The sequence below is a fragment of the Phyllobates terribilis genome, unplaced genomic scaffold (assembly GCF_046119375.1).
Source record: "Phyllobates terribilis strain yellow unplaced genomic scaffold, ASM4611937v1 Scaffold_2__4_contigs__length_985480577, whole genome shotgun sequence".
In the NCBI taxonomy this organism is placed as follows: Eukaryota; Metazoa; Chordata; class Amphibia; order Anura; family Dendrobatidae; genus Phyllobates; species Phyllobates terribilis.
The window spans coordinates 75,162,275-75,186,944 of NW_027362762.1; the positions used below are offsets into that span (position 1 = coordinate 75,162,275).

Sequence of the window (24,670 nt, forward strand, 5' to 3'; positions counted from 1 at the left end):
TAGGAAACAGAGAATTTAATTAATCTGGTATCCGTGAGACCCGATAGGAGCAGGATAATCAGATTATCTGGATTACTGGATACTTTATGCTTTGGTATGGCACACATCCATGATACGGCCCCCCCATGCCCGCTTTGTGCCCATACTGCACGTTTGTGTGATCTAATTTCAGAAAGCCATAATATGTATCATAGAGATCATGTGGGGGAGAATATGGCGCCTGATGGACCATGTCCTGGTCCGTGGCTTGGATCTGTAAGGACTTAATGTCCCATACAGCGGGGTCTTTGTGCAGGGGTCCCCTACCTTAAGAGCTACATTCATCGTTGTGAGCCAATTTCTATGTGGAGGAATCATCACTTTGTAAGGGACCACTCTGGAAATTAAAACGCCCCTTTTATAGAGAAAGAAAGCCCCCAGTGCCCACTTATACGGTAAGAATTCCCTGAGCATCCCCCATAGAAAGTAATAATGGCCCGAAAGCCCCTAATACACTGTGTTCCAAATTATTATGCAAATAATATTTTCTCAGATTTTCCCAAATTACCTATATGAATTGCAGTCATTGTAATTTTCCAGTCAAATAACTATTAGAGTACAATTGAAAGGTTTTTGTACAAACTGCCTATGATAACAGTATATTTAAAAAAAATAAAACACTCAAACTGCACTCAAAATGCATGTTCCAAATTATTATGCACAGCAGAGTTTTCAACCTTTTCATTTTAATAAAGAACAAAAAATGGTCATTTTTGAAATTATAAGCATTAGCAGGTTATTACAAACTGAAATCAAACAGTTTTCAACTCAAAACTTTATTCTAGGTGATGTTACATTTGCACATAGGACCGCTTGTTCGAAAGGAGCTTCTGAACTCTCTCGTCCATTGAATTTGTCAGGTTTTGGATGGTTTCTGCTTCAATTGTTTTGCATGAGGACAGAATACCCTCCCAGAGCTGTTGCTTAGATGTGAACTGCCTCCCGCCATCATAGACACTCCTTTTGATGATGCTCCAGAGGTTCTCATTGGGGTTGAGGTCAGGGGAGCATGGGTGCCACACCATAAGTTTGTCCCCTTTTATGCCCATAGCAGCCAGAGATGCAGATGTGTTATGTGCAGCATGAGACGGGGCATTATCATGCATGAAAATGATCTTGCTGAGGAATACACGGTTCTTCTTCTTGAACCATGGAAGGAAGTGCTGTTTGAGAAACTCAACATACATTATGGAGTTCATCTTTACTCCTTCAGGGATCCTAAAAGGGCCGACAATCTCTCTCCCCATAATTCCAGCCCAAAACATTACTCCACCTCCTCCTTGCTAGCGCCGCAGCCGTGTTTGCATGGGGTGTCCATCAACCAGCCATCCTCCACTCCATCCATCTGGACCATCGAGATCATTTCATGCATGATAATGCCCCGTCTAATGCTGCACATAACACATCTGCATCTCTGGCTGCTATGGGCATAAAAGGGGACAAACTTATGGTGTGACCCCCATGCTCCCCTGACCTCAACCCCATTGAGAACCTCTGGAGCATCATCAAAAGGAGTGTCTATGATGGCGGGAGGCAGTTCACATCTAAGCAACAGCTCTGGGAGGGTATTCTGTCCTCATGCAAAACAATTGAAGCAGAAACCATCCAAAACCTGACAAATTCAATGGACGAGAGAGTTCAGAAGCTCCTTTCGAACAAGCGGTCCTATGTGCAAATGTAACATCACCTAGAATAAAGTTTTTAGTTGAAAACTGTTTGATTTCAGTTTGTAATTACCTGCTAATGCTTATAATTTCAAAAATGACAATTTTTTTGTTCTTTATTAAAATGAAAAGGTTGAAAATTCTGCTGTGCATAATAATTTGGAACATGCATTTTGAGTGCAGTTTGAGTGTTTTATTTTCTTAAAAAATATACTGTTATCATAGGCAGTTTGTACAAAAACCTTTCAATTGTACTCTAATAGGTATTTGACTGGAAAATTACAATGACTGCAATTCATATAGGTAATTTGGGAAAATCTGAGAAAATATTATTTGCATAATAATTTGGAACACCGTGTATATTAATAATGCCCCTTAACATGTAATATTGTGTTGAGTGCCCCTTGTACAGTAATACTGCCCAGAGGTGTTTCTTAACAATTGCCCACCTAAAAAGTAATAATGCTCCCTAAGTACTCCTTAACAATTATTAATGTCCGGGGTGCCCCTGTAAAGTTGACTGAAGAAGCCATTTTTTGGAGCGGGTAAGGCTGCGTTCACACAGGATGGATATCAGTCGGATTCCTGGATGGAAAATCCATTATGTACAATGATCGGTGCTGCAGATTTGACAGGACCTATCAATTTATGCCACAGATTTTCACCAGGTAAAACCTGCAGAATTTGCACCATTTGTCTGGGATTTTGCTGTAGATTTTCAGCTGCAGAAAACATCTGAACACTAAAAAATTGCTATGAAACTTCTGCTGCCGCAGAAAAGAGGAGGGTCAATCTTCATCCCATTTTGGCTGTGTTCACATGTTGCAAAAAGCCATTAAAATCCGAAACAGAGCAAAAACTGTTCGGTTTTGCCCCAATTTTGCAAGTTGTGGACACGTCCTTACAAAATGAGATGACTCCGCTACTAGCCCAGCATGAAAAGTTCGGATCAGAGGGATCCCTGGTACTGCAGAATCCAAATCTCACCATTATTAAGTGGAGAGAAAAATCCATTTAATCTGGAAAGTGTCTTCCAGTTATTCAGTGCTGCGCCGTCGATGACGATGTGGGACAGGTTGGGTTGTGTGTGCTGTAGATGAGACGGCAGATCGCTGGCACGGAAGTCACCTACAATACAAGAGCTGACGATTAGTCACAGCAGCTTCAATGATGAAAACATAATAAGTGAATACTCTGCAGTAAATAAATAAATAGCAAAAGTGCATAAAAATATTATATGGTGCATGGTTAACATAATTTTGATTAAAAAAAATGTAAAAGCCATCCCACCACGTCAAGGTGACCCTATTCGGGATGGTACTAATCGCAAGTATTAAAACCTTACCATGTGATGTAAATGTGGATAAAGGCTGAGGAGGACTGAGACCTGGATAATGGACACCCAGCAAAGGGGGAACCAGATGAATAATGTTCAGCTCAAAGAAAAGGAAGGCCATACCCTTACTTGCACAGAGTCCATGGTTACGACCACTCAAATAGTGACAGTTAGAAATTTAGTATAGTTCTAACAACTAACTGTCACTTACCCCATGTGCAGGGCATTGTAGTAGCTTAGGTATCCATGGTTACGACCACTCATATAGTGACAGTAAGTTGTTAGTGGTCGTAACCATAGATACCTGAGCTTCTGCAATGCCCTGCACATGGGGTAAGTGACAATTAGAAATGTAGTATAGTTCTAACAACTAACTAACTGTCACTATATGAGTGGTCGTAACTAGACACCTAAGCTACTGCAATGCGCTCCAAATGGGGTAAGCAACATAGCTTATCAGAAGAACTATACTACATTTCTAATTGGAGGTATTTGCTAATATTATGATCATTACTACACCTACTACATAATGGGATAGGATGTTGGAGATGGGAAAACCCCTTTAAATGCGGACAAGCTCCAAAAAACACATTCTAATGGTATGTTCATGTGGAGCTTTTTCACGTGGATTATTCTGAAATAAACAAGTTTTTGGTACGTTCTGTGTTTTCTATACGCTTTTTTTTTAATTTGGGGACCTTGATTCTTGTACAGAAGTCAAATTTGGAGCATATTATCTTTTTCATGCAGAAGCGTCTGAAGAGTTGAGATGTTACTTCATTTTCCACATACAAAAAAACAACACCGTGTGCACTACAAAAATATTTTCCTGATTGAAATGAATAGGAATCTTATTGAAAGTTTATTCAAAGCATTTTTTCATCTACATTTTGGAGCAGAAGCGGTCCAAACTTCATGTCGCAATAACATGAACATATCCTGAGATTTTCTAGTGACTTCAACAGATAATCTTGCCCATAGTGCACACGGCGATGCTTTGTTTCATGAGTTTTGTCCACATGGAGTTTTTTTTGCTTTAAAATCCACATGAAAAACCTCTTCAAATACATGTGGTTTTCACATCTGAACAAAGAACCGACAGGTGAATTCTTGAATGATTTCTGTGTTATGACTACTGAATCAATGAAAAAAATGACCCATATACAAAAAAAGCATAAAAAAAGCAAAAAGAAGTGCAAAAAAATTGTTCTTTTTTTTTCACGTGGATTTTTCAGCCAGAGAAACCGTGTAAAAATTCTCCAAATTTGAGTGCTGACAAACCAAACCAAAAACTTGTGGTTTTGAAAAAACTTTGCACACAAACCCTTAGATCACAAAAGAGGTAAGAATTTGCAAATGTGTATCAAAACACTACGTGAATTGTTTTTTGGGATTGTCATGGGATCTTTAAGGGCTTATTTACACTGCTTGATCCCAGCCATAAAACGAATGCTAATTGGCTACCGGCAATTCGATCAGTGGTCATTTAATGGCCTGGTAAATCCGGCTGACGGTAAATCTATGCGCACAGAACGATCGGTAATATGATTGTTCTCTGTGCACAGATTATAGTTGTTCTCAGCGGCATATGTCCTGTTCACATGTCCTGTTCATGTGCTGCCAATAATGATGATTTTTAAGTCTGTTCATTTGTCGGGTGTTTACCGGCTGGTTTAGATTGGCCAATAGTTGAGAACAAGAGGTCCTGAGAACACTTGTTTCTGATTCCCGGCATGTCTAAACATGTACAAGAGTTAGCTGCTTTACATAATGTCTGTAGTACCAGGATATGGTGATTATTTTTTTTTAAATTATTACATATTTTTAATTAATTTTAATTATAAAAAAACCTTAGTGATAAGTGGTCTTTAATGAAACACTTCAGGCAATACTTATGCTAGGTCTGAGGGGCGATCAAGGCACATTTCAAGTTTTGCTTCTTTAGTATGTTGCTTCCTCAGGGGGTCTCAGATTCCCTGAGGAAGTAACATACTAAAGATGCGAAACGCGCGTTGGGGACTTTTTTTTCTGTATGGTGACCTCACAGTTTGCGCTTTTTTGCCATATACCTATGATACCTGTATGGCTGCATATACATTTATTACCACTGTGTCTTTTACATTTATATAAAAACTACGCTTTTGCACTCATATTTTCCTTTATTGTTGCAAGTGTGCCTACTCTACTTGGTTACCTATGTACTGTTTTGTTGACCTTTGTACTCTTTTTTTTGTCTTTTTTTATGATATGTTGACAATAAACTAAGAGTGTTTTATAACTTAAAAAACTCAGTTTTTCTCCTTTCTGCAAGAAATTAATATAATAAATAACTATAGTGACATATCTGCAAAAGCCCCCACTCCTTTTAGGTCCATTTCACAAAACAATCCTGCACAGCTGAGATGGCAGCGGCGGACATTACTGATAAAAAATTACACCCACCTGTAGTGGCATTTTTGTGCGTTAAGGCACTTCGAACTCCTTGCCACAGGAGCGCAATTTCCTCATCGGTGGGCGTGTGGTCCAAACGCAATCCATTCTCCCCGAACACTGGGTGCCGCTTTACAGGGACAGGCAAGGCTTCCTGCAGTGCCAATACCCGTTCACTATTGAAAGTCAGAGCAGCCTTTGAAGCACTGTCCGAATCTGGAGCATATACCTGAGTGTTCTGGGCAACACCTGAAGAATGAGGCATGGTTTGATATGCCATATTGTCCTTCTTTATTACGTGGTTGTTGGAGGACACAACATTGTTCAAGATATTGACCGTAGAAATGGCCGTGTTGACCGGCAAAGCCTTGGTCTTGAGCTCTCTATTGTCTGATCCTGGCCTCGGAGGAGGATGTGGAGTCACGATCTTTCCATGAGACCTTGCAATCTTGTTGGCCTCAGTCGCCGACTGTGGTCGGATGATAATGCCCTTTCTAGTCCGGTGCACCATTGATGATGGGTTTCTAGCTGATTTTGGACGTCTTACTACCCTAGTCTTTGTTTTTGGAGGGCTCCTGACCGCGTGCATATGACCTATAGAGTTCAATTCCTCATCTTTAGACCCCATCCATGCCTGCTTAGAGAAATGGTAACCAGTAGAGAAGACAGTGCCATTTTGTGAAGTTATATGGGCTAGATCATTCTCTTTGCAATACGCCACTGATAGGGATTCATCGGGAGACATTTTGGTAGCCTGCGTTGTCCTGTTCATACCTCGGACATCTTGATCATCCATAATTTTCTCAATTTCATCTAACCATCTCAGTTTTTTATTGTTGGTCCTCTTATGCTCTTTTTCTTTTAGGAGTTCAACACTATCTCGAATGCCAGAGGAGCCTCTATCCCCGATAAGGACCATTTTGCTCACACCCATTGCCTTGTGGAACCCATTCTCAGACGTGGAGCCCTTCTTTAATATGCTCTTCAATAACTTCTTCCCTTCTTTTCCGGCACTATTTATTTTCACTTGTCTATAGAAAGTAGACAAGGCCAGGTCGGGATCATCTACAGGAAACGTTGTCCCATTTTGCTGACCCTTCAAATCCTGTATTGGTGCCGATTCAGTTTTGGAGTTTTGGGTTGGTGAAGACCTTTTTTGATGCAACAGACTCTCTCGACTATTGGGTTCTAAAGGTTTATGGTGGCCAATTTTCATGGTGTGAAACTGTGTGTTGTATAAATTTGTAAGGACCTCAAGGTCGGGAATTGAGCTCACGGAACGGCTTTTACTTAGTTTTAAGTCTGTGCTTATACCAGAAGAACTGTTGGTAAATGGAACAACCACTGGGGTTGCCAAGGGTTGTGTCATTGTGGGTTTTACTGATAGTCCTGGGTGTTGTGGAGTTTCTTTAATATCATGAGGCATGGTACTCTGAATTGCGTCTTTAGGAGTGAGGTCGGGAGTGGACCAGGCTCTGCTTGGTCTAACTACAACATTGTAAGCAGTTGAGTCTCGAGACCCCTGATCTTGATTTGGTAATGAGGCGTTGTATGTGCTTACGGCATGGATTTTGCCATTTCTTGCTAACGTGTCCATCATTATTTGCTGAAATCCATTTTGGGGGAAACCATCTTCATCTCCCATCGCAAAGCGCTTTTCTACGATCATCTCTTCAGGTAGGAAAGGTTCAAGAAGGCTTGTGTGACTGTTTAAGCCACTGGCACCATCATCAGTGTTATGATATCCTATAGTCACAGAGGAAGAAGAGATTTCTGCAAGCGCTTGGTGTAATGGGTCAGAAGAGAACGCCGAGCTGTTTTCTTCTTTTACAGTCTCTAAATTTTCTTCTAGGCTGTCCAAGCTTGACAAGCTGTCGACACGCGCGAGCTGCTCAACTTCTTGGTGAAAATTCTGTAAAAAGAATCGTAGCTATAAGATCAATGGTGGATTATCATCTCTCATGAACTTAAAAGGTGGTTGTCTCAATGAAGACAGCCCCTGTCCGTATACCCTATTCTGGCATATAGCCGTCATAGAGACGGGGGGGGGGTCAATTATAAACATTTCATACGTTTTACACTTTTATTGATAAATACATCAAGTTTATGAAAAGACTCAAAATGTACAGTGTTGTCCCTTAATTTTAAGGATTTCTGCCCATCGCCCCGGCAGCTGGATATCAGCTTCTGGGCCAAATCCTGACTGATGGCCGCCCATTCTTACCTAATCAGTGCTTGGAATTTCTCACAGCTTCATCCCCCTCCCATCTAATCTGAGAATTCACTGTGCTGGAAGTCCGGTTTGCTTCGCCCAAGACAGAGTTAAGAAGCTTTTTCAGAGTGGATGACGAATTTAGGAGAAATAGTGGTTTCTTATATTCGCGTATGCTACTGATTTATGCAACAATGGAGCAGTGGTCGCACATTCTCACTAGAGACTTTGCCGTCCCTGTTGCTGTGATCAGCGGGAGTGCGGACCCACAGCGATCATCCACTTGTCACATCTCCAGTGTAGAGATTCCCACATGTAACCCAAATCATTACAGGGCTGTGATCTCTCTTACAGGAGTACTTTACAGAAGGGCAAGCATGCGCAGACTTAACATTCAGTGCCGGCCATGGTGCCTCTAAAGCACAGGGCATGCATGTGCAGACTCAACGTTCAGTGCCAGCCATGGTGTCGCTAAAGCACAGGGCACGCATGTGCAATGCAACGTTCAGTGCCGGCCATGGTGTCTCTACAGCACAGGGCACGCATGTGCAGATGCAACGTTCAGTGCCGGCCATGGTGTCTCTAAAGCACAGGGCACGCATGTGCAGACTCAACGTTCAGTGCCGGCCATGGTGTCTCTAAAGCACAGGGCACGCATGTGCAGATGCAACGTTCATTTCCGGCCATGGTGTCTCTAAAGCACAGGGCACGCATGTGCAATGCAACGTTCAGTGCCGGCCATGGTGTCTCTACAGCACAGGGCACGCATGTGCAGATGCAACGTTCAGTGCCGGCCATGGTGTCTCTACAGCACAGGGCACGCATGTGCAGATGCAACGTTCAGTGCCGGCCATGGTGTCTCTACAGCACAGGGCACGCATGTGCAGATGCAACGTTCATTTCCGGCCATGGTGTCTCTAAAGCACAGGGCACGCATGTGCAGATGCAACGTTCATTTCCGGCCATGGTGTCTCTAAAGCACAGGGCACGCATGTGCAGACTCAATGTGTGCCGGCCATGATGTCTCTAAAGCACAGGGCACGCATGTGCAGACTCAATGTGTGCCGGCCATGGTGTCTCTAAAGCACAGGGCACGCATGTGCAGACTTAACGTTCAGTGCCGGCCATGGTGTCTCTAAAGCACAGGGCACTCATGTGCAGACTCAATGTTCAGTGCTGGCCATGGTGTCTCTAAAGCACAGGGCACTCATGTGCAGACTCAATGTTCAGTGCTGGCCATGGTGTCTCTAAAGCACAGGGCACGCATGTGCAGACTCAATGTGTGCCGGCTATGGTGTCTCTAAAGCACAGGGCACGCATGTGCAGACTCAATGTTCAGTGCTGGCCATGGTGTCTCTAAAGCACAGGGCACTCATGTGCAGACTCAATGTTCAGTGCTGGCCATGGTGTCTCTAAAGCACAGGGCACTCATGTGCAGACTCAATGTGTGCCGGCTATGGTGTCTCTAAAGCACAGGGCACGCATGTGCAGACTCAATGTGTGCCGGCTATGGTGTCTCTAAAGCACAGGGCACGCATGTGCAGACTCAATGTGTGCCGGCTATGGGGTCTCTAAAGCACGGGGCACGCATGCGCATGGAAGCCTTCAGCATCATTTTTCTTGTCCATTAGTATCTAATCAACAATGTGTTTTCATCGGTTGTAAATGGAATTATATACCTGTCATAAATGTTTTACTGTGCAACTTAATCGTTCTATATGACTAATAAAAAAAATTCTAGTAATTATTTCTACTGAGTATATATTAATATTCCGAAGTGGATCAGCTTGAAGATGTCAATAAGGTTAGGGGTTAAAATCAAGAGTAAAAAGCTACATGACTGTAATAAAAAAGCAAAACAGTATATGCCAAGGTTGGCTTAAAAGTCATGGACTTTAAAAAATGTTTAAATAAATTTTCTATTTTTATTAATTACCACCAGAAGCTGGATTACCTTTTCTCGTACTTAGTTAACACTATTTTTTATATAAAAAAAAAAAAAACGTAAACGTCATCCCACCACGACAAGGTGTGCCCAATCGGGACAGTCCTATCTCTTGTAGATCATTATGTGTCATCAGACGTCCATATAGATAAGCGCGAAGCAGGACCGGGTCCCAACTGTGCAGCCACCCGTCCGTGGTAAGCTATATAAACAAAATGGACGGCCCAAAAAGGGGGGAGCCCCACCGCAGTTTGTACATGGTACAAAAAATTGAAACAATACAAAAAAAATTAGCACATGTTGGTATAAGTGCTGGAACGGCGCCGGCCCGGGAGGTCAGTATAGAGTGTTTTTTATTTTAACGAGGGCAAGCCTTCAGAGGGGACAACCCCTTTAAATGTATTTTAAGTTTGTGCTAATTTTTTTTAAATACATTTTTCCATGTTACTGTCTATATTAATAAAAGGAAATCTAACGATTGTCATATTGGTCACTAAGCCTAATAATAGAGTCACATTTCATCTTTGATATAGAAGACTTTTCAGAAGTCTCATTATCATCACAGGTAGGATTACAATGACAGGTAACACCTCTATATAAAGGATATAACGCAGGATGCACTATTCGCAATAGGTGATATCACAGCTCACCTTATCCTCCTGTATAATGACTGATAACACCTCTATATACAGTAGATAACACAGGATCCACCATTCACAATAGGCGATGTCACAGCTCACCTCCTCCTCCTGTACAATGACTGATAGCACCTCTATATACAGTAGATAACACAGGATCCACCATTCACAATAAGTGATGTCACAGCTCACCTTATCCTCCTGTACAATGACTGATAACAACTCTATATACAGTAGATAACACAGGATCCACCATTCACAATAGGTGATGTCACAGCTCACCCCCTCCTCCTGTACAATGACTGATAGCACCTCTATATACAGTAGATAACACAGGATCCACCATTCACAATAGGCGATGTCACAGCTCACCTCCTCCTCCTGTACAATGACTGATAGCACCTCTATATACAGTAGATAACACTGGATTCACCATTCACAATAGGTGATGTCACAGCTCACCTCCTCCTCCTGTACAATGACTGATAACACGTCTATATACAGTAGATAACACAGGATCCACCATTCACAATAGGTGATGTCACAGCTCACCTCCTCCTGTACAATGACTGATAGCACCTCTATATACAGTAGATAACACAGGATCCACCATTCACAATAGGTGATGTCACAGCTCACCCCCTCCCCCTCTTGTACAATAATTGATTGTACCTCTATATACAGTAGATAACACAAGATCCACCATTCACAATAGGTGATGTCACAGCTCACCTCCTCCTCCTGTACAATAATTGATAGCACCTCTATATACAGTAGATAACACAGGATCCACCAATCACAATAGGTGATGTCACAGCTCACCTCCTCCTCCTGTACAATGACTGATAACACCTCTATATAATGCAGATACCACAGGATCCACCATTCACAATAGGTGATGTCACAGCTCACCCCCTCCTCCCTGCACAGGGATTTTAGACTTCTATACAGACAAGTAGGGTCGGAGTACGGCTCTAGCTCCTAATGTCCATGTGAAGAACAGGAAGCAGAAGTCGAATACTAATATAGTGGTCAGAGTGAAAATTGTAAGATTTCTTTTTATATAGATGGTGAAATTAAAAATAAAAAAAACTATAAAAAAAAATACATTTAACATAAAAACTTGATGTAAATAATAAACAATAGGCCGTCACCGGATGACACATGAATTCAGCAGCACCGGGCAATGAGCCGCGTCTGTCTTCATTACTTATTGTCGCACACGTGTGATTACAGACTATTAGACTCTATTACACTAAGAGACGCCTTTTATTACCTAACTGTTAACTCTTACAGTCCCATGCCTGTGTGGCTGCACGCCACCATCCATCGCTCCTTTACCCTGACTCACCATCACTACGTGGTGACGCCATCCACCTAGCGCTGGCACACGTGGTACGACATGTTGTTAGAAATATCTTTAAAAAAAAAAAAATCCAACAGATGTTTTAATACAACTCAACCCCTTTAAAGTTAAAGGGCTTGTCCACTACTTAGATATTAATGGCCTATTCTTAGAACTGACATCAATATTAGATGAGGGTGGTGGTCAGACACCCGGCCCCCCCAACCAATCTGTTTCTAGCTCTGTCGGTGGCCGAGTGTACATCATATACATAGCTCCATACACCGTGTAGTGGCCGATCTTGGGTACTGCAGCTCAGATAACATTCACTTCAATAGGAGCTAAGCTGTAGTACCTGATAGTGGCCACTAAAAGGTGCTGTTATTCATAGAGTGTGTAGAGAAGTTACAGTGCCTCTCGCTCTGGAGGACCTGTCCTGCATTACACAGACATTACAGCCCATTGATATGAACGGACACTATGTAATCCTTACTTTCCCCAGGGAAGCGGAACATTTAAAGGGGTCATCTGGTCAATTACATAAAAAAAAACGTCGGACTGCTGTAAAACACTAAGTAATTATCCCCACCTCGTAGATCCCCGCTGCTGCCATTCCAAGGCACTCCGAGTCCCTCCTGGGTCTGGAAGGACGTGTGACTGCTGCAGCCAATCACAAGCAGGAGTGACCAATGTTTCACTGCTACAGCCAGTGATTGACTGCAGCAGTTACATGTCAGTCCAGAGCGAACAAAAAGTAGAGACTTGAAGGGGACCTGGGAAGCGTTGGAACAGGAGCAACGGGGATCTGAAAAGTGAGTATTAAAAAATTCATTGGGGGACACAGAGACCATGAGTGAAGTCTGCTGACACTGACGACACACTTCAACCACAAAAAAAAAAAAAAGTTTCCTCGCCAGCTGACTACATTTAGCCTACCGGCACCAGGTTTAGCTTAGTGTCACATAGGAGGCAGACACAGGTCTGAGTTTTCTGTCCTGTTTTGAGAAATAGTGACTCACCCCTATAGATTGTATTCTCAGTCGCTTAGTGGGGTGAAACGGTGTGGCCCACCCGTTCTGATACCCGGTCTAAAAGGGTACCAGAAAAGAGTAACATCACTTCCTTTTATCCTTTTAGACCTGGTATGAGAACAGGTGGGCCACTCCGTTTCACCCCACTAAGCGTCGCTGAATACAGTCTGTAGTGGTCAGTCTGTATCCTCTCTCGTCAGGTTGGCAGGATTATTGTACCTTAAAAGGGTTGTTGGGTCAAAAGTGATAAGTCTGCAGTCACTCTGTGTGACTGTTGACTTATGAATCCCCCCATCGCAGGCACTGTGCGCTGCTGGGATTTGCCGATTTCAGACCCGGTAACGGAGGGTATATACGAGTTATACATACCCCCGACCAGTGGGCGTGGCCTCGCACTCCATACACTTGTATTTAGCGAGGCCGCACCTTCTAGTCAGACGCGCCCACTGACCGTCTGCATCACTAGGCGGGGCGTGGTCTCGCTCAATACATGGGGAGAACATACAAACTCCTTGCAGATATTGTCCTTGGTGGGATTTGAACCCTGGAACCCAGCACTGCAAATAAACCGTGCTAACCACTGAGCCACCGTGCTGCTAACTAACATATTGTCCGCCAGAAATCTACCCCCAAAGTGCTGATCTTTTCCCATAACTCCCACCTCTCCTGTTCTCCCACCTATCGGGCATTTACGGCACACACTTCTACGCCCCTTGAAGTTCGCCTTCTCGCTGATACATGACGAGGGTTTACTAATTAGATTAAAGTTCACGTCTGGCGTAATTCAGCGCGTGAATAAAGGCTTCACAATGCGATTGTATTATGGAGGGATTGTAACGGGAGAAATCTGAAGCGTGCAGACATGTCATTATGTGTGACCAGGGTGAAGGATGACAGGGGGCCGGCGGTGACGTCCTTGCGGCATTCCGGCAGTGACGGGACATGTTGGAGCAATACGAGTCCAGAGCTGTTTGTTTTCTCACTGTCTGGATTGTAATAAATCAGTTCTATGACTGTATTGTATATGGAAACGTTCAGGAGTTCACCTGCCACCAGGCGTCCCCAGGGTCTTTTATATATTAGTCGTGGTCTCTACGTATCCGATTCAATCCACATGTCAGTGCACGTGAAGGAATATTTCAGGGATATTCCAAAGTTAAAATGGTTGTCGACTACTTAATGGCTCCACTGCTCATCGTAAGATAAAAACATCCCGGACCGGACGTCTGCTCTGAAGGAATATTGAAGACTGCAGCCTATCAGCAGCCACCGACTGGCTACAGTGGTCACGTGAAAAAACAATGCCATGTGACACAGGAGGAACGGTGCTGGTTTGGTAGGGGAGTATACCTGTCACAGGTGTGTCACAAGTGACAGACAGTCGCTCGGCAGTTAGTTGCAGGAGGTCTCTACGTTTACCATTACAGACATCTTCTTAGAGGCTAGCTGTCTCTAGGACCCAGCGGCTACCTCCCTCTGGCTAATTAACTCCCTGGCCAGGGTGTATAAATATCTGCGGTGTTCTAGAGGGAGGTGCCGGCGATATTCATTACTCCTTGTGAAGGCTTTAGCAAGAGCAGTATTTTGTCCTCTCTGGAGCTTGAGGACGTATGCGCATTTGTCTGGAGTTTGTCTAAAGCTGAGCTATTTCCCCCTCTTTGTCCTTCCTTGTTTTCTATAGTGTTTAGTGGAGATCGACTAGTGCTCATCTCCTCCCTTCCCTAGCCTGAGCCAAACGCCAGGGAAAGACAGGGCGAGGTACGCGTGCTGCGATTGGTGAAGAGCCAATACAGGGACGTTAGGGAAGACAGGGTGAGACTAGATCAACCTAGAAGGTCTCCACTCCCTCCCCCTTTCCCTAGTGTCTGGGCTCCCTTTCCCTCTTCCCTTTGTGTTGCACTTAGTCTTTCCCACACCTTGCGTTACAATACAGTGATTTTATTGTCTGATGGCAGTCGACAACCCTTTAATAGAGGGGACGCCTCTCCTCAGGTTCCATATTTTTTGGCCAGCGTGGACTGAAGTTATAAAGAGCACCTCTCGCTCTGGAGGAGCAGTCCTGACAGACATCTCACTGATATGAATGGGGCAGTGTAATAATTAATTCCCCCTGTGGAGGTGCTGCAGGGAAACTGAGCAAAAAAGTAGGTCCCCATCTTGCTTTTTTGCTGCATTTTTTTCTGCATGAAAAACACAGGCTATGACCAGGAAATTGCAGTGAAAATTATGTGCATTTTTTTTTTTTTGCTGCAAACCCATTTTGACCACCACAGAGGAAAAACTGCAGTAAAGCACTAAAAGAATTGACATGATGCACCACAGGTCAAAAAAAGCAAGGAGAAAAAAGGGATTTCATTCATTTTGTTGTTAATGGTGAATGCTGTATTTTTTACTAGGAACAAAAAAAAACACATAAAAAAATGCAACGTGTGAACAAGCCCTTACTTTCAGGATTTGCTATAGATTACAGCTGATGTTTGAGGGACCCAAAAGGAGGATAATTTGGGATCAGCTTATTATGGATGGACCCTTAGGCTATGGTCACACATTGCCATTTTGCAGAGTTTTTTCCCACAACTAAAACCTCCTTTCTTGGCAGTAAAAACGCTGCGTTCAAAATGCTGTTTATCACCATTTTTGCTGCTGTTTTTGCTGCGTATTTGGTGTGGATTACTTGTGTGATTTGTCTACAATATATGGTTAAAAAAACTTGGTTTAATTCACCAACAACGTTGCAACAATGCTTAGTTGCGTTTTTGCACTTTCTCATTCCTTTCTATGGGTGAAGAAATGCTGCAAAAAACGCTGAAAGAATTGACATGCTGTAGACACAAAAAAAAACGCAGCAGTCTTCCAATTCAGTCAGGAAAATAAAAGAAAAATGTGTGCAGGAAATTTCTGAAAAAATGCAGTGTGTGAACACAGCCTTACGATATTAGACAGGTGGGGTCTGGTATGGTGTTGTCGGCTCCAGTTGTGGCTAGATGTACAAAGTGTAGAGAACAGCACAGCGCCGTTCAGTGGTCGTTCCTTGGTACAGCAGCTCAGTATAGAAATATGAATCGAGCTGCAGTACCTGGAATGGCCACTACACACTAAACGGCGCTGTGCTGTTCTGTACCCAGTGTGCATCCCGATGATCAGTGCAGGGGCCATGTTGGACACCCACCAATCTGATCCTCATGACCCATCGATGTAAAAAAAATGTTATAGTTTTTTTTTTTTTACAAATTAGAAAAAAAATTTAACCACGTCATTTGGCGTTGCCCTAATCGTACTGACCTGAAGAATCGCGCTGCCGCAATATTTCACCGCACAAAGAACGCCGTAAAAAAACAAAACCCACAACGCAATGGAGGAGTTGTGTTTTTTTTTCACCATTTCACTACACCTAAAAATTTTTTTTTGTTGTTTTCCAGTAAATTCAACGGTGTCATTTAAAAACAAGCTGTCGTACTGTGTGGATGAAAAAATAATTTAAAAAAAGTTATCGCTCTTGGAAGAAGAGGACCACAAAAAAAACGAAGATATAAAAACAAATATTGGCTGTAGCGGGAAGGAGTTAAAGGGGTTGTTCAGCCTTTGGGTACAAGTCTGCGGTCTCAATATGTGACTGCAGACTTGTTATTCCTCACACTGCACGCACTGCCTGCTGTGAGAATTCTCCAGGAGCTAGTATGTGATTTGCATATTCCCGGCAACATTCCCACTAGACTGTTTGCAGCCTTGATCAATGCACTTGTATTGAGTGAGGTCATGCACGTCTAGTCGGCAGGTGACCGCATGTATGGAAATCACATACTTGCAGTCATGCGCCCGTCGCCAAAGAATCCTCAAAACATGCAGTGCGTGCAATGTGAGGATTCACAAGTCTGCAGTCACATAGAGGGACTGCAGACATGTACCTTAAGGCCGGACAACCCCATTAAGGTCGACCTATAATCTATTGTGTGTGAATGTCTGGCATCGGACTTGCATGCAGTGCGTGCAATGTGAGGATTCACAAGTCTGCAGTCACATAGAGGGACTGCAGACATGTACCTTAAGGCCGGACAACCCCATTAAGGTCGACCTATAATCTATTGTGTGTGAATGTCTGGCATCGGACTTGCATGTACACAGCCCAGTTACATAATCGTACAGATACTGTGCCTTAGTATCCAACCAAGAATCAGAATGCCACCTAGTGGTTTCATATCAAACTGCTAAGTAATAAGCAAATCACACCCCATATCTACATATTATACATTAGTGTGAAACGATCAGTGTGACTTACAGATGGTTTGTGCAGGGAGCGGGGGGTCCGCTATAGCTGACACACTAAGTATTAGTGGTGGTGGGTGCCCAGGATTTGCACTTTTTCCTTGGTGGGCATGCCAGGGGCCGACAATGCAACTCCTGAATATTGAGGGGTCCTGAGCACTCACAGATAATGGGGAGGGCTCAAGTGCTCGGCTCTGAATCTGTCTCCTTGTCCCTACATTATGCTGCCATCAGGCAGGAAGCCGCACTCCGCACTTTGTGGTCTCCGGCGGTCCTGCAGACGTAACACTGACAGTACATCCATTCAATGAGGGGCACAGGACTCACCCCCCCAACCTATGGATAGGTGATAAGTTGTGATTGCAGGACAAACTGCAGAATATTTAGAGCTTTTTCCATTTCCCTTGTCTTTGGGATCTGTCTATCATTAAAGGGGTTGTCCACTTTTGGGTTTGTATTAAAAAATCATTGTGCCCTTTTGCTTTTATAAGCTCTTCCCCGCACATTCAACTTTGATGTGGTCTGTGGTCATAAATCAGCGGAAAGGAGATCAGAAAAAGTAAGCTAAAAGACTTACAAACCGTAATAATGAGTCGACTGACAGATTCTCAGTTAACTCATTCTGCAGTGAGAAGTACAAAATATTGTATGAAAACTGATTGCAAACATTTTTTTTTAAGCCCAAAATACATGCATTTAAGTTAAAAAAAAAAAAAAAATAAGAATCAATGTCCCAATACGGGGGAAACGCAGCTGTCATTTTAGTCCGATATTTCCAGGAAGAACAACAGAGGATCAAAAAAGCAGAATTGTAAAAGATGCCCCAGAATATGGTACAATGGAGTTGACAGGTCCTCTTTAAGTCCAGAATAATAAATATATATATATGAATTGAGTTAGACGGTGAAATCCGGGTGTCGCCCGTGTCGGTGTGTGACAAGCTCCGTACCTGCAGGTTGCTGAGATGCTGCTCCTCCAGAAGCCGCTGCGCCTCCTCCAGTCGATGCTGGAAGTAGAGCTGGTTACTGTCTACCTGGACTGCAGATCGCTCCTGAAAGATCCTTTCGAGGTCCAATTTTGCAGCAGCTTGTTGCTTTCTGGGCCACGTGGAGTGTCCTAACGATGAGACGCTGGACGGTGCGTCTGTGGTTCTGAGAAATAAAGACCATTTATAGGAAAAGCTTTTATAAAACATACTGTATATATATAAAAAAAACAAAGGTCCATTTTCTGAACAGGACTCAACTATTCAAGTGAATGGATCAGTGATAAAAAAAAAAATGAACATCATGAGGATGAATCCTAGTTCCATCCGTGTGCTGTCCGCTTGTCACAGACTGGTGACAAGGAAAAATCTGAGAAACCTCCACTAGTGTTTTGTTGCATATGAGAAAAATAGATGACACATGGATGGTAAAAATGGACACGTGGACCAAAAATGGATTGAGCACACTACTTGGTCTGATTTTTTTTCACAGCAAGGTATTAATGAACCCAAGTTTCAGTCTGCAATTTTCATTCCGTCATTCATTTTCAGACCCATGATACGCAGTTTGTAGCCTGGTCCAAGTTTCAGATTTTTCTGTTGTGGGAGTGTCCCCCTCCCAGTAATATAGGCTGGATGTGAGTTCTGTGTGTAACCAGGGTGCTGCTGACTTTATTAGCTCAAATATCAGCACAGCTTCTATCCTGCATTTATTTCCTCTTCATGCGCTTTCCTCCTTTTCTACAGCCTTTCTCTGCCCCCCTGATGCTGTGCATGCTTTCATCCCTCTCTATACTATGTATATCTGTGTACAACACATGAGTAGGAGCTCTGATGAATTTGTATCTTTTTGCAGAGTAATCAGGTGGATGAAAGCCTTACAGAGAGTCTGCAGCAGCAAAATGGTAGCGCATTTTAATGAAGGCTATTCGCTTTGCATTTGGGAGACAGAAAAAAAAACAACTAATATAAATAAACAGACAGATAGATAGATAGATAGATATGGGATAAATGATAGATAGATAGATAGATAGATATGGGATAAATAATAGATAGATAGATAGATATGGGATAGATAATAGATGATAGATAGATAGATAGATAGATAGATAGACAGATGAAAAATCCATCCAAATAGGGACAGATCAGTTCAAATAAATAAAAAAAATCCAAAATTTGCATTAGTAATGGCAGTCCAACCGCATCTACAATATGTATATAAGCACATATATAACGTACCTTGTGCTGTTAGGGCTCCGGTGATTGGAGAAGTAGTAATACGTGGAGGGGATGGATCCCTGAATCTGGTCAAGTGCATTTTCAAGACTCGGCGTGGGCCTTTTGTGAATGGTATATGCTAGAAAATAAATGGATAAAATGAGCGATAAACACAACACACGGACATATTTCCATTAGGGCTTATGAGATGGATAGAGTAGGTGCGGCGGTGCAGAACACCTTCTAGTCTGGGTGTTAGCTGTGAAACCTGAGATGTCCTACTTCACAGCTGGGTGTTCCCCTCCGTTCACAGCATGACAGCCTGAACCTCGCTGATAGATGATGTTCCCCTTTAATAAAGACCTGCCCATACATAATGCAGACATGACCTTATGTGTGGAAACATCACTATATGATGCATGCAGATTGTGGATGTATGGATCAAGTAAGGGGTTGAGCTCACTCCATACCAAGTAAAAATGCCAGCTGTGCTATACAGTTGGCTTCTGCTTGTCACACCAGCAACTGGGGCTAGCAGAGATCTGACCGAGCTCTGATTGCTGCTATTTAACCCATGACAGCGGTATTTAACTGATGCAATCAGTGTGACAATGCGATCGCGATGTGGTGATGAGTTGTCCTGACAGCTGAATACCCTCATGGCAGCCGTCTTTGTGTACCTATGAATCCCAGCTGGGGACTCTAGTATTGCAATATATAAGACAAGCAGGGTAAAGTCCCCTGGGGAGTAGGGTTAGAAAAAAAGAAAAAAAAAAGGTTTATTAAAAAACCCCATAAAAGTCTAAATCCCACTTCTGCCTGGTGAGGAATAAAAAGATAAAACATATTCGGCATTGCCACAAAGTGTCCAATCTACCAAAATATACAATTAATTAACCTAAATAGTAAACGGCACAAAGTATTATATATATATATATATATATATATATATATATATATATATATATATATATATATACAGTTAGGTCCATATATATTTGGAAGGGGACAACATTTTTCTAATTTTGGTTCTAGACATTACCACAATGAATTTTAAACAAAACAATTCAGATGCAGTTGAAGTTCAGACTTTCTGCTTTCATTTGAGGGTATCCAAATTAAAAATGGATGAAGGGTTTAGGAGTTTCAGCTCTTTAACATGTGACACCCTGTTTTTAAAGGGACCAAAAGTAATTGGACAGATTAAATAATTGTAAATAAAATGTTCATTTCTAGTACTTGGTTGAAAACCCTTTGTTGGCAATGACTGCCTGAAGTCTTGAACTCATGGACATCACCAGACGCTGTGTTTCCTCCTTTTTGATGCTCTGCCAGGCCTTCACTGCGGTGGTTTTCAGTTGCTGTTTGTTTGTGGGCCTTTCTGCCTGAAGTTTAGTCTTTAACAAGTGAAATGCATGCTGAATTGGGTTGAGATCAGGTGGCTGACTTGGCCATTCAAGAATATTCCACTTCTTTGCTTTAATAAACTCCTGGGTTGCTTTGGCTTTATGTTTTGGTTCATTGTCCATCTGTAGTATGAAACGACGACCAATCAGTTTGGCTGCATTGGGCTGGATCTGAGCACACAGTATGGCTCTGAATACATCAGAATTCATTCGGCTGCTTCTGTCCTGTGTCACATCATCAATAAACAATAGTGACCCAGTGCCACTGGCAGCCATGCATGCCCAAGCCATCACACTGCCTCCGCCGTGTTTTACAGATGATGTGGTATGCTTTGGATCATGAGCTGTACCACGCCTTCGCCATACTTTTCTCTTTCCATCATTCTGGTAGAGGTTGATCTTGGTTTCATCTGTCCAAAGAATGTTCTTCCAGAACTGTGCTGGCTTTTTTAGATGTTTTTTAGCAAAGTCCAGTCTAGCCTTTTTCTTCTTGATGCTTATGAGTGGCTTGCACCGTGCAGTGAACCCTCTGTAGTTACTTTCATGCAGTCTTCTCTTTATGGTAGATTTGGATATTGATACGCCTACCTCCTGGAGAGTGTTGTTCACTTGGTTGGCTGTTGTGAAGGGGTTTCTCTTCACCATGGAGATTATTCTGCGATCATCCACCACTGTTGTCTTCCGTGGGCGCCCAGGTCTTTTTGCATTGATGAGTTCACCAGTGCTTTCTTTCTTTCTCAGGATGTACCAAACTGTAGATTTTGCCACTCCTAATATTGTAGCAATTTCTCGGATGGGTTTTTTCTGTTTTTGCAGCTTAAGGATGGCTTGTTTCACCAGCATGGTGAGCTCCTTTGACCGCATGTTTACTTCACAGCAAAACCTTCCAAATGCAAGCACCACACCTCAAATCAACTCCAGGCCTTTTATCTGCTTAATTGAGAATGACATAACGAAGGGATTGCCCACACCTGTCCATGAAATAGCCTTGGAGTCAGTTGTCCAATTACTTTTGGTCCCTTTAAAAACAGGGTGGCACATGTTAAGGAGCTGAAACTCCTAAACCCTTCATCCAATTTTAATGTGGATACCCTCAAATGAAAGCTGAAAGTCTGAACTTCAACTGCATCTGAATTGTTTTGTTTAAAATTCATTGTGGTAATGTCTAGAACCAAAATTAGAAAAATGTTGTCTCTGTCCAAATATATATGGACCTGACTGTACATATATACAGTACAGACCAAAAGTTTGGACACACCTTCTCATTTAGAGATTTTTCTATATTTTCATGACTATGAAAATTGTACATTCACACTGAAGGCATCAAAACTATGAATTAACACATGTGGAATTATATACTTCACAAAAAAGTGTGAAACAACTGAAAATATGTCTTATATTCTAGGTTCTTCAAAGTAGCCACCTTTTGCTTTGATGACTGCTTTGCACACTCTTGGCATTCTCTTGATGAGCTTCAAGAGGTAGTCACCGGAAATGGTCTTCCAACAATCTTGAAGGAGTTCCCAGAGATGCTTAGCACTTGTTGGCCCGTTTGCCTTCACTCTGCGGTCCAGCTCACCCCAAACCATCTCGATTGGGTTCAGGTCTGGTGACTGTGGAGGCCAGGTCATCTGGCGTAGCACCCCATCACTCTCCCTCTTGGTCAAATAGCCCTTACACAGCCTGGAGGTGTGTTTGGGGTCATTGTCCTGTTGAAAAATAAATGATGGTCCAACTAAATGCAAACCGGATGAAATAACATGCCACTGCAAGATGCTGTGGTAGCCATGCTGGTTCAGTATGCCTTCAATTTTAAATAAATCCCCAACAGTGTCACCAGCAAAGCACCCCCACACCATCACACCTCCTCCTCCATGCTTCACGGTGGGAACCAGCCATGTAGAGTCCATCCGTTCACCTTTTCTGTGTTGCACAAAGACACGGTAGTTGGAACCAAAGATCTCAAATTTGGACTCATCAGACCAAAGCACAGATTTCCACTGGTCTAATGTCCATTCCTTGTGTTCTTTAGCCCAAACAAGTCTCTTCTGCTTGTTGCCTGTCCTTAGCAGTGGTTTCCTAGCTGCTATTTTACCATGAAGGCCTGCTGCACAAAGTCTCCTCTTAACAGTTGTTGTAGAGATGTGTCTGCTGCTAGAACTCTGTGTGGCTTTGACCTGGTCTCTAATCTGAGCTGCTGTTAACCTGCGATTTCTGAGACTGGTGACTCGGATAAACTTATCCTCAGAAGCAGAGGTGACTCTTGGTCTTCCTTTCCTGGGGCGGTCCTCATGTGAGCCAGTTTCTTTGTAGCGCTTGATGGTTTTTGCAACTGCACTTGGGGACACTTTCAAAGTTTGCCCAATTTTTCGGACTGACTGACCTTCATTTCTTAAAGTAATGATGGCCACTCGTTTTTCTTTACGTAGCTGCTTTTTTCTTGCCATAATACAAATTCTAACAGTCTATTCAGTAGGACTATCAGCTGTGTATCCACCAGATTTCTGCACAACACAACTGATGGTCCCAACCCCATTTATAAGGCAAGAAATCCCACTTATTAAACCTGACAGGGCACACCTGTGAAGTGAAAACCATTTCCGGTGACTACCTCTTGAAGCTCATCAAGAGAATGCCAAGAGTGTGCAAAGCAGTCATCAAAGCAAAAGGTGGCCACTTTGAAGAACCTACAATATAAGACATATTTTCAGTTGTTTCACACTTTTTTGTTAAGTATATAATTCCACATGTGTTAATTCATAGTTTTGATGCCTTCAGTGTGAATGTACAATTATCAAAGTCATGAAAATACAGAAAAATCTTTAAATGAGGTGTGTCCAAACTTTTGGTCTGTACTATATATATATATATATATATATATATATATATATATATATATGCTGTAATGCAGCGGCTTGCTTGGCATTACTGTAATGATCCAGTGTGTGTGTTTTGGCTGAACATGAACCTCCCCCTCAAGTGACTGGTCACATGACTGTGACATCACACAGGTCCTTTTGCACACAGAAGGTCTGAACACATGACTGTGACATCAGCTCAGGTCCTGTGGGTGTTCTCTAGAGGATATAAAAACCCTGGTAGTTTTAAAATAGGAGTGTGTAAGGCATGAGGCCTGTACCCGTGTGGGACACCATTAGTGTGAGGCCTAGTGAAGAGTCCTGAAAGGCAGAGGCTGGATGTCAAGTGTGAAGACATACCAGTGGCCTTTGAGGGTACGAGGGCTGGAGACCCCCACCTGGGAAAGCCGGCTTGGAAGGCAAGAGTCCTGGAGGGCGAAGGCTGGATGTTGTGTGTGTGAAACATACCAGTAGCCTTGGACAGGACGACGGCTGGAGACCCCACTCTGGGAAGCCGTAAAGCCACAGTGGTGGCAAACCAAATGGACTGAAGCAGCTGTAACCCGTCAAAGGTAAAGACACTGCTTATTGTGGACATTTATGTTAGTACCTTGCTGAAGGCTGTACCTGGAGCCAAGTGGGCGTAGCTGCCACTGGAAAGGCTCGTGGACATTATATGTGTGATAAGCGGTTTATGATAAAATAATAAACTGCTGCATTGTGCAATACCGGAAAGACATGGCATGTGTGCTTTAATTAACCTGTTGCAGCGAGTGTCCCCCAGTATGATGACTAGCGCTGCCTTACAATGCACACACACACACACACACACACACACACACACACACACACACACACACACACACACACACACATACAGTTGAAACCAGAAGTTTACATACACTATATAAACAGACACATCTGCATGTTTTTCTCAATATCTGACATGAAATCAGAATAAACCTTTCCCGTTTTAGGTCAGTTAGGATTACCATCATTTGTAATATTTGCCAAATGCCAGAATAATGAGAGCGAGCACGTTTTAAGGCATTTTTGTTACTTACTGCAAAGTCAAAAGTTTACATACATTTCATTAGTATTTGGTACCATTGCCCTTAAACTGAATGACTTCGGACACACGTTTGGGATATCCTTCCACAAGCTTCTCACAATAGTTGGTGGGATTTGGGCCCATTGCTCCTGACAAAACTGGTGTAACTGATCCAGGTTTGTAGGTCGCCTTGCTCGCAGCCTTTTCAGCTGTGCCCATAAATTTTCAATAGGATTGAGATCAGGGCTT

At 42.8% G+C, this 24,670-nt stretch overlaps 1 protein-coding gene across 3 annotated transcripts in view; it reads right to left on the reverse strand.

Moving 5' to 3' along the window:
• Positions 1-24,670, reverse strand: part of CEP126 (centrosomal protein 126) — a 61,225-nt gene that overhangs the window by 14,542 nt on the left and 22,013 nt on the right. For all 3 annotated transcript variants that reach the window (XM_073662134.1, XM_073662133.1, XM_073662135.1), the window contains 4 exons: positions 19,128-19,245; positions 17,853-18,054; positions 5,482-7,381; positions 2,691-2,831 (listed from right to left, as the gene is read on the reverse strand). In XM_073662134.1, the coding sequence (XP_073518235.1) occupies positions 2,691-2,831; positions 5,482-7,381; positions 17,853-18,054; positions 19,128-19,245 (2,361 nt within the window). The remainder of the gene's footprint in view (positions 1-2,690; positions 2,832-5,481; positions 7,382-17,852; positions 18,055-19,127; positions 19,246-24,670) is intronic.